Source organism: Anomaloglossus baeobatrachus, chromosome 3, assembly GCF_048569485.1.
Source record: "Anomaloglossus baeobatrachus isolate aAnoBae1 chromosome 3, aAnoBae1.hap1, whole genome shotgun sequence".
NCBI classification, from domain to species: Eukaryota; Metazoa; Chordata; class Amphibia; order Anura; family Aromobatidae; genus Anomaloglossus; species Anomaloglossus baeobatrachus.
Window position 1 is genome coordinate 492,477,714 of NC_134355.1, and position 16,239 is coordinate 492,493,952.

Genomic DNA, 16,239 nt, shown 5'->3' on the forward strand with positions numbered 1-16,239 from the left:
ACGCCCTTTTTAAGTTAGACCTCTGCTTGAATGTACAATAATTACGGTCCCTTAGTCCTTGCTGTCTTTATGTGTTTGGACCTTCCTCTATTTACTGTAGAGTGCCTCTTCCTCTGGGGTAGTCTACATTTATGGATTATGCTGAGGAACTATCACCAAAGGATTAGCCAGATGTTTCCTAAATGTAAATGTTTCCTATTTTGGAGGCTTTTTTCACACATATGCGGCACTGGAAGCTGAATTAAGGAGCTGTATTTTAGCAATTCATCCTCCTTTGTTATATGAGGGTAATAGTACAAAACACCAACCACGTGAATTTTCAGAGATTTGCTCATCTCAGTTCTCAGCCATTATTTCCAGGCTCTTGGATACATGATCCCATAAAGTGTGTCTGCCTTCCTGGTTTCCGTATCATTGGATTGTTTAGCATGTGGTTAATGTTCCGAATATTGCGACAACCTCTATGAGAGGTATAACCAAGAAGCAGCCTAACAGAATAGAAATGAAACAAGTGAGAAAAAAAATCACAGAATATTCTCTGTATTTTCGGATGAGATTTTGGTTCCAGATGGGGTTCGTGATCGTCTGCTATACTTACACACTTCATACTTTCAGATGAAATATTCTTTTACAGATAATAGGAAACTTCAGACATCAGCACTTAATTATGATTCCATCCGGTTGACAAGACATGGCCAAAGATTAGCAAAGTCTGAAGATGAAGTGCCCATAAGTAGGTGAGTATAATTAATCTTCATCGGGTACCTGTCTACATGTTACCTTTTATGAGTGTATTTATGTGAGTGAATGGCTGAGTTTCGCAATTAAAATTCCAAAAATGGAAATTGAATAAATTGTTAGCTGAGGCACATTGGAAGGAGGGATAAATCAGAAAATTAATTCTATTCCTGATTGAGCTTTAGAGATTATCTTCAGAACAATCTTCATTTCATCCTCCTGTCTTCTATGTTCTGAACATTTTTTCTTAGATAGGTGTGTAAAAAATGAACGTTGATGTCTTCTAGTATTGAACTATGAGGCTGACTATAGAAATACGGTAGTAAAGTTTGACTTCACATAAAGATCAGATTGTCTGTCTATTATGCATTATATTTTTTCTTTAATATTATTTTTGTTAGATTAGGTATAAGTTTTTCACCAACATGTTAAAAATTCACTTACCCTTGATTTTTTTCTAACAACAGTTGCTGGGTAGATGAGGTTTCATTAGTGCAATTGGGAAATATACCATGTTTTTTGGACTAAAAGATGCAACAGATCATAAAGCGCACCAAGATTTTAGAGGCGGAAAATAGGAAAAAAAATATACAGCAAAAAATGTGGCCGTAATGCAATGTTATGTGGGGGGTAGGGAATCTGCTGCTGACACTGTTATGGGGGAGATCTGCTGCTGATATTGGGAGTAATGTCCACCAATTCTGAACTAAAGTGCTCATCTTGGGCCCCTTCCTAGCATGCCGCGCTTAAGGCAGAAGCAAGGTCGTCGCTGTAGGTAGCCTGCAGATTCTCGAGCACTGAATATTAATTTCCCTATTAAAAGGAAATGAATATTCACTGCTCCACATGCCCCTAATCCCTCACACCTCTCAGTGCTGCCATCAGTGATAGTAAATGACTGTGAAGACTTTTACTATCACTGACCTCTGTGCTGAGAGGTGGGCAAGATTATGGACGTGGGGAGCAGTGATTATTGATTTCACTATTCATTTCACATTAAAATGGGGGTGACCCTGCTCCTGTCTCCTGTGACTCCGCTCCACCCCCCCCGGCTCAAACAGTCTCCTACTCAATATAAGGGTCTACACAGCCCCCTACATAGAATGAGGGCTCTAAGAGCCCCCCAAACAGAATGTGGGCCCCCACACAAAATGATGACCCTCAGGAAATGTGGGCCTTGACAGCTCCTACTCAGTATATTGAACTCACACAGCCTTCCACTCAGTTTTGAAGCCTCCACATCCCCCTCTCAGTTTGTGGGCCCCCCCATAGCACTTCGCACAGTAGAATGACCCCACGCCTATCACACAATATTGCAATCCCCATAACTCCCAACACAGTATGATGAACGCCACAGCTCACTACACAGAATAATGGTGCCCACAGAATGAGGACTCCCACAGACACTACTCAGTATGGAAATCCCCCCAGACCCCCATCCACTCAATATTGGAATCCCCCCATCATTACCTTGCTGAAATATTCATCCTCGTTTCATTTTAATCATCCTGGTAGATGGCAACACATTTTTATCAAGAATGTTTCTGTACATTTGTCCATTCATCCTTCTTTCAATCACATGAAATTTGTCAGTGCCGTATGCTGAAAAACAGACCCACACCATGATGTTCACTACTCTAAACTTCACTGTTGAAATGGTGTTAAAGGTCTCCAAACAAGGTGTGTTATGGCGTCCAAATAATTCAACTTTGGTTTCATCTGACAAGACTATATTCTTCACTGCATTTACCAGCAGTGTCTAAATGTTTTTGAGCAAACTTTAAAAATGCTTGAACATGCTTTTTGTTCAGCAGTGGAGTTTTTCGTTGTGAGCATGCATGCTGGGCATGGAGGTTGAGTTCCCTACTTATTGTTTTCTTTGAAACAATTGTACCTCCTGATTCCAGGTCTTTCTGTAACTGTCCATAGCTGGTCCCTGGCTCTTAGACAACACTTTTGATAATTATTTTCACTCCTCTGTCTAAAATCTTGCGGGGAGCACCTGGTCATGGATGGTTCATTGTGAAATTATGCTATTTGCATTTCCGAATTATGGCCTCAACAGTGCGCACTGAAGTCATCAGTAGTTTAGAAATTCTGTAATCAATGCCATCAGTATGTTTTAGAACAATAAGTTTGTGAATGTCTTGACACAGCTCACTGGTTTTTCCCATCATGAGATGTTTCTTGTGTGGCATCTTGGTAATGAGACACCTTTCTGTAGGCTATCAGTTGAACCAGCTGATGTACTGTAAGTTTTCACTAACTGGCAGGATTGCTTTCTAATTACTGATACATTTCAGCTAGTGTCTATTTTCCATGGCTTTTTTCACCTCTGTTTCTGCATGTGTTCAATACTGTTTCCCCTTCTCATTTCTCATTGTTACACATAACTTAATTTATGGACATCCATGGTTTGAGTTATTTGCCTGTTTGGGTTGGAAGGGTTGTTACTGACATCTGATGAGAATTTCATGTCAATAGCATCTTTATAAATATAGAAAAAAATATATATATAAATAAATTCTTATATGTAGAAAATCTACGCTGAACCAAGGTATAACTGTATTTATATTTTTATTTTTATTTCCATTTCTGCTCACAGAGTGGGAATATTTGTGGTTAAAAAGTTACAAGAAAATAGTACATAAAACGCATAAATTTACACAATAATAAGACAAACACTCAAAAAACCTCTGAAAAGACTAAAAAAAACTCTATAAAAGTGTGGAGCCCCGGCCGCAGGCTACCATCTATTTTGGAGAAAAGATAAAAAGTTTTTTGTTTTTTAGTTGGAGAAGGGGTTAAAAGTTTTCCTCAAACAAATAAATAAATAAATCCAAGAACGTCCAGGAATTCCACAAGGATATGCTCCGTTCTAAAATAATATAGATTAATATACTGCAGTTTCTCGAAAAGCCTTCAGATATTGCTCTGAAACATGTGCTCCACATAAAGCCCGCTCTTCTTGGTGGCTTTGAATTTTACCGCATTCTTAGCGTATTACTGCTGCAGTCATACAGAAGTATAGCAGGATTGCAACGAAACATCGGGCGCCCTTCTTGGGTGTCCGGTGCAAGTTAACTGACAAGCGGCCACCAGTCTGGAGGTTCTAGAGGCAATGCGATCTCTGCGCTGTATATATTCATGGTGCCTTAACACAGCATTTTCAGCAGGGATATGCCAGGTTTCCTCTTTATAGACTCCTGATGCCTGGAGACGGGGATACCACCAAGGTTATGTCAAGTTTGGCGCTTGGATGAATCAGACAATTAAGCCTTTCACCGCAAGAAAATAGAAAGTGTGTGCTGAGCTTGATCCGACGAGCCTTTCGGGGGCATTAACAATCCCCTTCATCAAGGATAGCACAGCCACTCACTCAGACCCTATTTATAGTGTAATTTGATTAAGGTCCATTATAATAAAACAATAAATATAAGTCCATAAAAATATATAATAGATATAAGCATTAATTCTTTAGATACAAAGTTTTTCATATATGAATTGATACAAATTGATACACAAAACCTTTCATGCTATAAAAAAGTATAGGAGTAACAATAAAAACGAAAACAAAAAAGGAAACAAGAAATCTGGGCCTTATGTGTTTTTATACAATGACAAACACATATATCAAAAACAATAAAAAATAAAGAAAAATATATTTTTTTTTTGTGGACTTATATTTATTGTTTTATTATAATGGAACTTAATCAAATTACACTAAAAATAGGGTCTGAGTGAGTAGCTGTGCTATCCTTGAGGAAAGGGACCATTAATGCCCTTCGAAACACACGTCGGATCAAGCTCAGCACACACTTTCTATTTTCTTGCGGTGAAAAGGCTTAATTGTCTGATTCATCCAAGCTCCAAACTTGTCTAACGAGTGGACGTCCAAGATAGCTCCTGTATTTTTTGCCCCGGGAGGATCTCTAACCCCGGAACCTAACCACCTGCCTGTCTCCCAGAGCAGAGCTGTGACCTGACATAACCTTGGTGGTATTCCCATCTCCAGGCACCAGGAGTCTATACAGAGGAAACCTGGCATATCGCTGCTGAAATTGCTGTGTTCAGGCACCAAGACTATATAGAGCGCAGAGACCGTATTGCCTCTAGAACCTCCAGACTGGTGGCCGCTTGTCAGGTAACTTGCACCGGGCGCCCGGTGTTTTGTTACAATCCTGCTATACTCCTGTATGACTGCAGCGGTAATACGCTAAGAGTGCGGTAAAATTCAAACCCACCAAGAAGAGCGGGCTTTATGTGGAGCACATGTTTCAGAGCAATATCTGAAGGTTTTTCGAGAAACTGCATTATATTAATCTATATTATTTTAGAACGGAGTATATCCTTGTGGAATTCCTGGATGTTAATGGATTTATTTATTTATTTGTTTGTGGAAAACTTTTAACCACTTCTCCAACCAAAAAACAAAAAACTTTTTATTTTTTCTCTAAAATAGATGGTAGCCACCGGCCAGGGCTCCACACTTTTATAGAGTTTTTTAGAGTCTTTTCAGAGGTTTTTTGAGTGTTTATCTTATTATTGTGTAAATTTATGTGTTTTATGTACTACTAGATGTACTACCCGGCTTTGCCCGGGTTAATAACTGTTGTTAACAAAATAGAATGTATTAACAAAAATTTATTCTGCACACAAAAACCACAAAACAAATAGATAGCTTAGTTTTTGCCTTTTAATAATTACATTTCTAATAGAAGCATTTCACAACATATATTTCAACACCACAGAGATTCCACACAGATTTAACTAAATTGGCCAAGTAATGTGCTCCGTCTGTCTCTTTCCAGGTCTGTCTCTTTCCTGGTCTGTCTCTTTCCAGGTCTATCTCTCTCCCTGTCTGTCTCTTTCCCCGTCTGCCTGTCTCTGTCTGTCTCTTTTTTTGTCTGTCTCTACCTCTCTGTTTCTTTCCCCATCTGTCTCTTTCTAGGTCTGTCTCTTTCCCAGGTCTGTCTCATTCCCCGTCTGTCTCCCTGTCTCTTTGTCTCTGTCTTTTCCTGTCTGCCTGTCTCAGTCTGTCTCTTTCCTTGTCTGTCTCTATTTCTCTGTCTCTTTCCCCGTCTGTCTCTATCAATGTCTGTATCTTTCCCCATCTATCTTTGTCTGTCTCTCTTGCTGTCTCCTTCTTCCCTGTCTCCCGGTCTCTGTCCCTGTCTGCATGTCTGTCTGTCTCTTGCCCCATCTGTGTCTTTCCAGGTCTGTCTCTTTCCCCGTCTGTCTCTGTCTCTTTTACCGTCTGTCTCTGTCTCTTTCACCGTTTGTCTCTGTCTGTCTCTTTCACCGTTTATCTCTGTCTCTTTCCCTTTCTGTCTCCATCTCTGTCTCTTTCCCTGTCTGTCTCTCTGTCTGTCTCTGTCTGTCTGTCCCTCTCTATCCGTCTCCCTACCGACATCTTATTACCTCACATATAAGCTTTTTATACTATGAATGTCTTTTGTTCCTATAGCAACCAATCACAGCTCCTACTAATAACCTGTAGTTCCAGGCTCCATTTACTTTAATGGAGGCATGTTTTTTGGAGTGTTACTGTAAAGCGCAGGGTTACATTTTTCTGTCAAAACATAGTCTACGACATTCCCTGGGTCACATGAGATGTCTGTGCAAAATTTCTTGATTGTAAATGCGACGGAGTGGATACACTTTTCGTTTCACTTTTCCCCATTATGTAGATAGGGGCAAAATTGATTGATAAATTGGAACTTGCGGGCTTAAAATTTCGCCTCACAACATAGCCTATGACGCTCTCGGGGTCCAGATGTGTGAGTGTGCAAACTTTTGTGGCTGTAGCTGCGACGGTGCAGATGCCAATCCTGGACATACATACACACATTGAGCTTTAGATATTAGATTTTCTTGTAACTTTTTAACCACAAATATTCCCACTCTGTGAGTAGAAATAGAAATAAAAATATAAATGCAGATATACCTTGGTTCAGCGCAGATTTTCTACATATAAGAATTTTTTATATATATATAATATATATATATATATATATATATATATATATATATATATATACATATATATATATATATATATACAGTTAGGTCCAGAAATATTTGGACAGTGACACAAGTTTTGTTATTTTAGCTGTTTACAAAAACATGTTCAGAAATACAATTATATATATAATATGGGCTGAAAGTGCACACTCCCAGCTGCAATATGAGAGTTTTCACATCCAAATCGGAGAAAGGGTTTAGGAAGCATAGCTCTCTAATGCATAGCCTCCTCTTTTTCAAGGGACCAAAAGTAATTGGACAAGGGACTCTAAGGGCTACAATTAACTCTGAAGGCGTCTCCCTTGTTAACCTGTAATCAATGAAGTAGTTAAAAGGTCTGGGGTTGATTACAGGTGTGTGGTTTTGCATTTGGAAGCTGTTGCTGTGACCAGACAACATGCGGTCTAAGGAACTCTCAATTGAGGTGAAGCAGAACATCCTGAGGCTGAAAAAAAAGAAAAAATCCATCAGAGAGATAGCAGACATGCTTGGAGTAGCAAAATCAACAGTTGGGTACATTCTGAGAAAAAATGAATTGACTGGTGAGCTTGGGAACTCAAAAAGGCCTGGGCGTCCACGGATGACAACAGTGGTGGATGATCGCCGCATACTTTCTTTGGTGAAGAAGAACCCGTTCACAACATCAACTGAAGTCCAGAACACTCTCAGTGAAGTAGGTGTATCTGTCTCTAAGTCAACAGTAAAGAGAAGACTCCATGAAAGTAAATACAAAGGGTTCACATCTAGATGCAAACCATTCATCAATTCCAAAAATAGACAGGCCAGAGTTAAATTTGCTGAAAAACACCTCATGAAGCCAGCTCAGTTCTGGAAAAGTATTCTATGGACAGATGAGACAAAGATCAACCTGTACCAGAATGATGGGAAGAAAAAAGTTTGGAGAAGAAAGTCTACGGCACATGATCCAAGGCACACCACATCCTCTGTAAAACATGGTGGAGGCAACATGATGGCATGGGCATGCATGGCTTTCAATGGCACTGGGTCACTTGTGTTTATTGATGACATAACAGCAGACAAGAGTAGCCGGATGAATTCTGAAGTGTACCGGGATATACTTTCAGCCCAGATTCAGCCAAATGCCGCAAAGTTGATCGGACGGCGCTTCATAGTACAGATGGACAATGACCCCAAGCATACAGCCAAAGCTACCCAGGAGTTCATGAGTGCAAAAAAGTGGAACCTTCTGCAATGGCCAAGTCAATCACCAGATCTTAACCCAATTGAGCATGCATTTCAATTGCTCAAATCCAGACTTAAGACGGAAAGACCCACAAACAAGCAAGACCTGAAGGCTGCGGCTGTAAAGGCCTGGCAAAGCATTAAGAAGGAGGAAACCCAGCGTTTGGTGATGTCCATGGGTTCCAGACTTAAGGCAGTGATTGCCTCCAAAAGATTTGCAACAAAATATTGAAAATAAAAATATTTTGTTTGGGTTTGGTTTATTTGTCCAATTACTTTTGACCTCCTAAAATGTGGAGTGTTTGTAAAGAAATGCGTACAATTCCTACAATTTCTATCAGATATTTTTGTTCAAACCTTCAAATTAAACGTTACAATCTGCACTTGAATTCTGTTGTAGAGGTTTCATTTCAAATCCAATGTGGTGGCATGCAGAGCCCAACTCGCGAAAATTGTGTCACTGTCCAAATATTTCTGGACCTAACTGTATATATAAATATAAATATATATATATATATATATATATATATATATATATATATATATATTCTAGTTTAATCCCAGGCAATAAGGGGTTTATTGCCTTAAAAATCTAGCTGCAGAACTATAGGATTATTGGGTCTTAGCACTGACCATATGGATTTTACTCTTTATAAACATATTTACTTACAAAATTGGTGATGTGTTCAGTACTTATTTCACCTGCTGTATTTCTAAATCTTACCCTATTCTCTTTACTAAATCATACTTAGATCTAGAGAGTCGATATATATATTTGCAGTGTTTTTTTCATTGGTCTTTTGTGTATGACAATATAGCTGTTCCTAATTCTTCTGTAATCCCATGCCTCTTACAACTTTTCTTATAATAGAAGACTTTAATTTACACTTTTCAAATGTCATGGACAGACTCTGGGAGAAAGAGTTGAAGGCACAATTCCGAGAGATGACTCTCAAGAAAAGCCCAGTTGGATTACAAGCAGAGATTTCACATACCGCACTTCAAAAGGAACAAATGGCAAAACAGACGAGTGGCATAATCAGAGTAGCTCAGGGATTTTTACATGTTGTTTAAGGGGGTTGTCCAGTACTATTATATTGATGGTCTATACTTAGGATAGGATATCAATATCAGAAGAGTAAGGCTATGTGCGCACATTGCATAATTGCATGCAGTTACGCTGCGATCTGCACCACAGCGTAACTGCATGCGTCCTGCGTCCCCAGCATAATCTATGGAGATTGTGGAGGAGCCGTGCGCACGTGGCATATTAGAGCGCAACGCTTCGGCTGCTGCCAGAAGCGCGCGTTCTAAGAAGTGACATGTCACTTCTTTCGTGCGCTCTGCATGAAGTCCCTGTTCTGTCTATGGGAGGGGCTGGGAGGGGCTACATGCAGAGCGCATGGAATCGGCTTTTGTTTCTGCAGCGATTTGAAGCACATGTGTGCTCTTTAAATCGCTGCAGAAATTTCTGCAGGGCCAGTACGCAACGTGCGCACATAGCCTAAGGGTGCGAAACTATACACCCCCCACCAACCAGCTGTTCTTAGTGCTGGTCAGATGTGATCTGTTGTGGAGCAGAACCGCACTGCTCCATCACCTGTATAGTTTCTGCAGCATGGTGCTACAGATAAGCCCCTATTTATTTTAATAGGGGTTGATCACATCTGGCTGCGCCGGCAACATGATTACTAGCAATCCATTATTACCACAATTAATCAGATTAAGTAGGATTCATATCTTTCCACCAAGTTGAAAAAACACAAGAAAAGCAATATACCTAGTAGAGGTGGATAATTAGAATGGACGTGTGGCATTCCTGCTTAGCTTATAGAATGAAAAACCATTAAGTCTCTTTAGTTAGCCCCTTTTGTTTCCCACTATGAACATTTATGGTTTAGGTGACCCATTTTCATGGCTTTGTATACCCTATAGACATCCCCTAAATCATTCTTTTAATTGCCTCATAGCATATGTGATAGTTTACAAATACACAAGGCAGCTGTGTACTCTGTCCCTGCTGAAAAAATATGTGAGAACCCTGACATCACTGGAGTTAGACTCAAGTATTGAGATTTCAAGGTTTGCTTGTTTGCAGATGATGCCTTTTTAACACTCATTAATCTACATATTTCACTGCCTATGCTTCATGGCATTCACCAGGAATGTGGGCATCTTTGAGTATAAAATTAATACCACTAAAACCCTGTCAGTTAATATTCCACAGGCATCTTGCAGACCCTAAAGTAATATCTCAATTTCTATTGGAAAGATTGTGCATATACATATCAGAGGAGTACAAGTTCTCTTTAATTCCGCAATGGTGTATCTTCAACATATCTCTAAGTAAATTTGTGAATTGATGGTTCTGACGGGGTCCTTCTCGCATATCACACAATCAACAGAGCGAGAGATGGCTGTACAATCCAAAGAGCATTTATTCCAAGCAAATCAAATGGTCCATAACATAATCCACAAAACAGAGGGTGAAATTAGTCCAGTAACACAAATATAGTCCGGTAAGCGATAAATGTTCAGGTCTCTCTGACAAGCCCCAGTTTCTACCAGAGGATCAATCCTTCTCTCTCCAAGTTCTCCAAACAGACTGCTTCTACCCCCCAGGTAAGCAGAGAGTTTACAGTAGGTGGATTCCATGTCCACCTCCCCCACACCTAGGGATAGAAGCACTTCAAGAGACTATAACCTTGCATTACAGGGGGTGATTACCTACAGACAATACAATGTACACACAAGCAGTACAAATAATGAACAGTGAACCAAGCTTAAAATAGGAATCTGCACATGATACACCTCCCCCATATCCCACCATCATAACCTCTCCCTCATTCTGAATAAGTGAGTATGCCATGAGGTCTACACAGACCTCTGGTCATCTCACTTAAGTCCATGTTGCTCATCAGCTGTGGATAGTCTATGGTTCTTCTTGCCGGGACAATCCATCAGCGTTCTGGTGTTGGCTTCCACGCTTGTATTGGATGGAGAAGCTGTAGATAGTCCCTTGTACAGTGGTTGGGTTGGAAGGAAAATCTGCCCTTTCTGTCCTCCTTCACTCAAACTGTGTTTCCTGCACCCAGAAATCATCATTGTAGATCTCCCACATCATTTCCTCGGAGAATATCTGCAGGCAGGCCGCTCATCATCCCAACCACACATTGCTTGACCCCAAAGCCAAAGTCCAGATCTACAGTCACCTTTGGGATATTCTCCATTGTCCTCCAGCCAATTCAATAACAATCCCTGGCCCATGATGTATCGCCTCTCGCCGAACCACTCGGGGATTAGCTATTGTGAGAAATGCCCCAGAGTCACAAAATCCAATGACTCTCTGTCCATCCAGCACAACCTCCTGTAAGTGCTTGCTTTGATGGTAAGAGGAACTCGGGGCTGTGGCTCGCACCCCATAAACCCCTAGTGGCCGACCATGAGTGTCTGAATCGTTAGGCCAGTCAACTTGAAGGGATGAGAACTCTTTCATCATTGTGTTTGGCTGTAGAGAATGAACAGGTCGATCTGGTGCAAGGTCATTCCTCAATCGACCAACAGGGCAAGTGTTTTGCAAATGCCCAGGCTCTCCTCGGCATTGTACTTCTTCCAGTGACAAAGGCCGGAGGCCATACACTCCAACAGGGGCATCTGTGGTGCAGGGGTCAGCGGTACACTCCAGTAGAGGTGGTGGTAACTCTTCCTCAGGCGGGATGGAATGCACAAATTGCACTGGACAAAACAGAGGTGCGTGGGGTTCCCTCCGAATTCTTGCGAGACAACTGGATTGCAGGTGCCCAGGTTGTCCACAGCCATAACATCTCCTCTCTGTGATTCCCCCAGGGCATGGTCGGAACTGTTGGGGCCCAGGATTGGGAGCTGTGGTTGTCATCGGCCTGCAGCTGGGTGGAGGGGCAGATATAACCGGAGAGGGCGAGGGTGCAGCAGCAGGCTGTGGCTTATTGTCCAGAAGCATCCTCCATTGCGGTCGGATAGTAAGGGCCACATCAGCCAGTGCTGCAGCTCTATCCATGGTACACGGCGTGCGCTCTCTGACCCATTCCCGTATTTCTGAATGACACTTATACAGAAATTGTTCTATAAGAAATACCTGTAAAATGTCTTCCACAGTGAAGACGTCTTCTGCTTCCAGCCATCTCCAACATGCCTGGAACATCTTATGGGCATACATCCTAAATGATCCCCTGTGATGCATTGCAGGTCTCGGAACTGTGCCCTATGTCAGCCTGCAGTGATGGCATGGTAATCCAGGATAGTCCGCTTTACAATGTTGTAATCCCGGTTCTGCTGTGAGTCAATGGTGCGATAAGCCTCTGCCAGGCTTCCGTTCAGGAGTCCCACTAATAAACGCATCCAGTCAGAGTGGGGCACCTCCATCACGGTACACTGCTGCTCAAAGTCCTTGAAGAAGCCTTCCACATCTCCGGAAGTCTCATCAAATGGCTTGTAGTCCGCCCGGATGATCAATACAGGATACCAGACCGCTGGGTTTACACTCCAACTCATATTACTCCCTCTGTTGGACACCATTGTTTCTTGTCTCCTCTGTGCTCGGCGAGCAGCCTGCTCTTTATAATCCTGAGATACACCGGGGCAAGAGCTTCCATTTATTCTTCGAACCACACCACCCACTGGCTTTTTGGGGCAGGGATCCCTGCCCCCAGTGTTTGTCCATCAGATATCTGAGAGGAGGTGGACTGGCTTGCACCCACAGTAGATCAATTAAGGCTTCTTTACTCAGTCCCTGGTAGCTCAGGCCCAGATCTCTGGCTCTCTCTTTTAGACTGGATGCAGTCCAGTTTCTGTACTCACTCTGTGGGTTGATCTCCAGTAAGCTGTGCTCTGTTGATCCCACCGCTGCCACCAGTTGTGATGGGGTCCTTCTCCTGTATCACACAATCAACAGAGCGAGAAATGGCTATACAATCCAAAGAGCATTATTCCAAGCAAATCAAATGGTCCATAACATAATCCACAAAACAGCGGGTAAAATTAGTCCAGTAACACAAATATAGTCCGGTAAGCGATAAATGTTCAGGTCTCTCTGAAAAGCCCCAGTTTCTCACAGATGATCAATCCTTCTCTCTCCGAGTTCTCCAAACAGACTGCTTCTACCCCTCAGGTAAGCAGAGCGTTTACAGTAGGTGGATTCCATGCCCACCTCCCCCACAGCTAGCGATAGCAGCAATTCAAGAGGCTATATCCTTGCATTACAGGGGGTGATTACCTACAGACAATACAATGTACACACAAGCAGTACAAATAATGGACAGTGAATCAAGCTTAAAATAGGAATCTGCACATGATACACCTCCCCCCATATCCCACCATCACAAAGGTCCTATTTGGTAAATGGACTATGCTCCAGATCTCCATTTTTGGCTTTATATCAGACGTGACAGTTACCCTCATATGAAAACAACTTTATTTACTAGAAACCCTTACTATGGTGTTCCCTTGTGAGAACTGCAATCATTTCAGGCAGCAATTCTCAAATTAATTTGGTCAAATCTAAGCTATTGTATATCTAAAAGAATATTAATATCAAGAAAAAAACAGTGTGGTCTGGCTGTGTCAGATGCTCTTAAAGGGAATCTGTCAAAAGGTTTTTTACTACCTCATCTGAGAGCAGCATAATGTAAGAAAAGAGACTCTGAATCCAACTATGTATCATTTAGTTTACTCAGTGTAGCACTTGACGTGACAAAATCGTTTTTAGATTTAGCAATGCAGTAGAGCTCACAAAGTTCATCCGCCAACACCAGGTTCACTGTCTACAAAGTCTATGACAGATAATTGCTAATCAGAGGGGGGGGCATGGTTGGACTAGTGTAGTCCCATGTGATAAAACCTTCAATATAAGTAAACAACAGAACAGCAGGTTAATAAATGGCACATTGTTGAACTGTGCATCAGGCTCTATCATCTGCTGTTTTTAGATCATATAGCAAAAACCTGTTGACAAACCCCCTTTAAGTACTACAGTAGTTTTTTAAGAATGACTTTAAATAAATAGTTTCTACCTACTTACAATATAATTTGGCATTCCACTTCCATAGAATTTCATCATGGGCTTTCCTATACAGCCTACAATAAGCTTTAATAATACACACTAATTGTATTCAGTCGCAGACACCAATTCCTGAACCCCCTTATGACATAATGGGTCCAATAAAGTTTACATGGGATTTATACACAAAGTGTAATAAAAAGAATTTCTGTCATGGTGCTCCTCACACGTCCGTGTTTTTACATGGACCGTGTGACTCTACATGGCCCCGCACACACACACGGAGACATGTCCATTTTTTCTCTGGCAGTATGGGTGTCATACGTACCACACACTGATGTCATCCGTGAGACATCAGTGTGACATGTACAGGAGAAAACACGGGTTTTTGAAATAAAAAGATTTTCTATAATCACCTGTATCCAGCGCTGATGTCTTCAGCTCTGCTGCCTCCTGCTTCTGGCCTCTGCTCATTATTCTCAAAGAATATTCACTGCACTGAGGAGCTTAGAGCAGGAGCAGCAGCGGAGACTTCAGTGCCGGGGACTGTATTGCTGGGCATAGGTGAGTATCCAGCTGTGTGTGTGTGTGTGTACAGTGAGGTCAGGATGTCATCGGAGTTCACAATGAACTCAGATGACATCCTGACGACACCCCGTGACACCCGCGCTACCTCGGGTGTAGCGACTGTCGCTTCATGGGTTCATCAGAATTCATTGTGAACTCTGATGAACCCGTGACATTACTGCCGTGACACCCGCTGTAGCGCAGATGTCACGGGGGTGTCGTCAGGATGTCATCTGAGTTCATTGTGAACTCCGATGAACCCGTGACATTAATGCTGGGCCCGCACACACACTGCTGAGGGTGTCCCTGCAGTGACCTGGGCTCACCTTATGAGGTCCAGGTCACCTCAGGGAAGCACACACAGCAGTGATGACCTCCTGACCGGTCCACACACACACTGATGAGGGCGCCCCGGTGGTGACCTGGGATGACCTTATAATGTCCAGGTCACTAGAGGGAAGCATACACAGCAGTGTGTGTGTGTCTGCAGGGCCTGCTCTTACAATCAATGGGGAATGTTCAGTTCTCCATTGAATGTGAGAGCAGTATGGGATCAACGAGGGCCCCCCTAATTGGATTACGGCAGACCAGGATTAGGGCTTTGATGAGGAAATAAATTGGAAAAGAGGGTGTCTCTTGTCTTTATGTATGAATAATTTTCTCTTTTCATGTGTTTTCAGGTTTGCTTTTGGGGAACATTGTGGGACCTCACCATAAATTATGGCGGACCTTTTTTTTTTTTTTTTTTAATTTATAAAAAACAAATAAATTGGTGAACAAGGGCTGTTCATATAAACTTTGTTATTCTCCTTTCAACTACTGGATTAGTAATGGTGGTGTCTACTAGTTGCCAACCATTACTAATACCTGGGCGTGATGCTAGCTGGAGCTGGTATCAACCCTACAAATATTACCCCGTTTGCCACCGCACCAGGGCAACAGGAAGAGCCAGGTCCAGCAGCAGAATTCGTGCATCTAATGGATGCGTCATTTCTTATGCAGCTGTGGGCTGCTTTTGTTATGCTGGAAAGGGACAAATAACCATGGCCCTTCCCACCCTAATAATATCAGCCCCCAGTTGTCTGCTGTACCATGGCTTATTTTAGTAAAATGGAGAGGACTCAACGTCATTTTTTTTTTAAATATAAAAATTTAAAAATAAGCATGGAATCCCCTCCTTTTTTAATAACTAGCCAAAATACAGCAGAGAGCTGAGGGTTGCAGCCTACAGCTGCTGCTGTTCCTGTGCTGGATATGAAAATTGGGGGGACCCAATGTCATATTTTTTTTTTTTTACAAACAAAAATAAAAATGCTGCAAAACAGCTGGCCAAGCTAGCTACCTCTCTATATCTACTGTATATCGTTATTCTGTCTCTTCTTTCTTTCTGTCTATTTTATATGTTCTTTCTTTATATCTCTCTATTTATCTTATATGTTCTATCTATCTACCTATTTAGCTATCTACTTTATCTGTTCTATCTATCAATATTATCTGTAAAAGCAATCTATCTATCATCTATCTATTATCTATCTATCTCTATCTATAATTTTTCAAGCTTTGACCATCTTTTACACATTAAAAAAACATTCAATTCAGTATCATGCATTTTTATCGGTACCAGTCACACGGATGTTACACGGATGACCATACCGATACGTGTGTCTTGCACC

General features: G+C 41.6%; 1 protein-coding gene across 6 annotated transcripts in view; it reads left to right on the forward strand.

Moving 5' to 3' along the window:
- ZBBX (zinc finger B-box domain containing) overlaps positions 1 to 16,239 on the forward strand; it is a 341,437-nt gene that overhangs the window by 317,317 nt on the left and 7,881 nt on the right. For 5 of the 6 annotated variants that reach the window (XM_075338565.1, XM_075338563.1, XM_075338567.1 and 2 more), the window contains one exon: positions 635 to 737. The exons of the other annotated variant lie outside the window; for it this stretch is intronic. In XM_075338565.1, the coding sequence (XP_075194680.1) occupies positions 635 to 737 (103 nt within the window). The remainder of the gene's footprint in view (positions 1 to 634; positions 738 to 16,239) is intronic. 6 annotated transcript variants of the gene reach the window in all.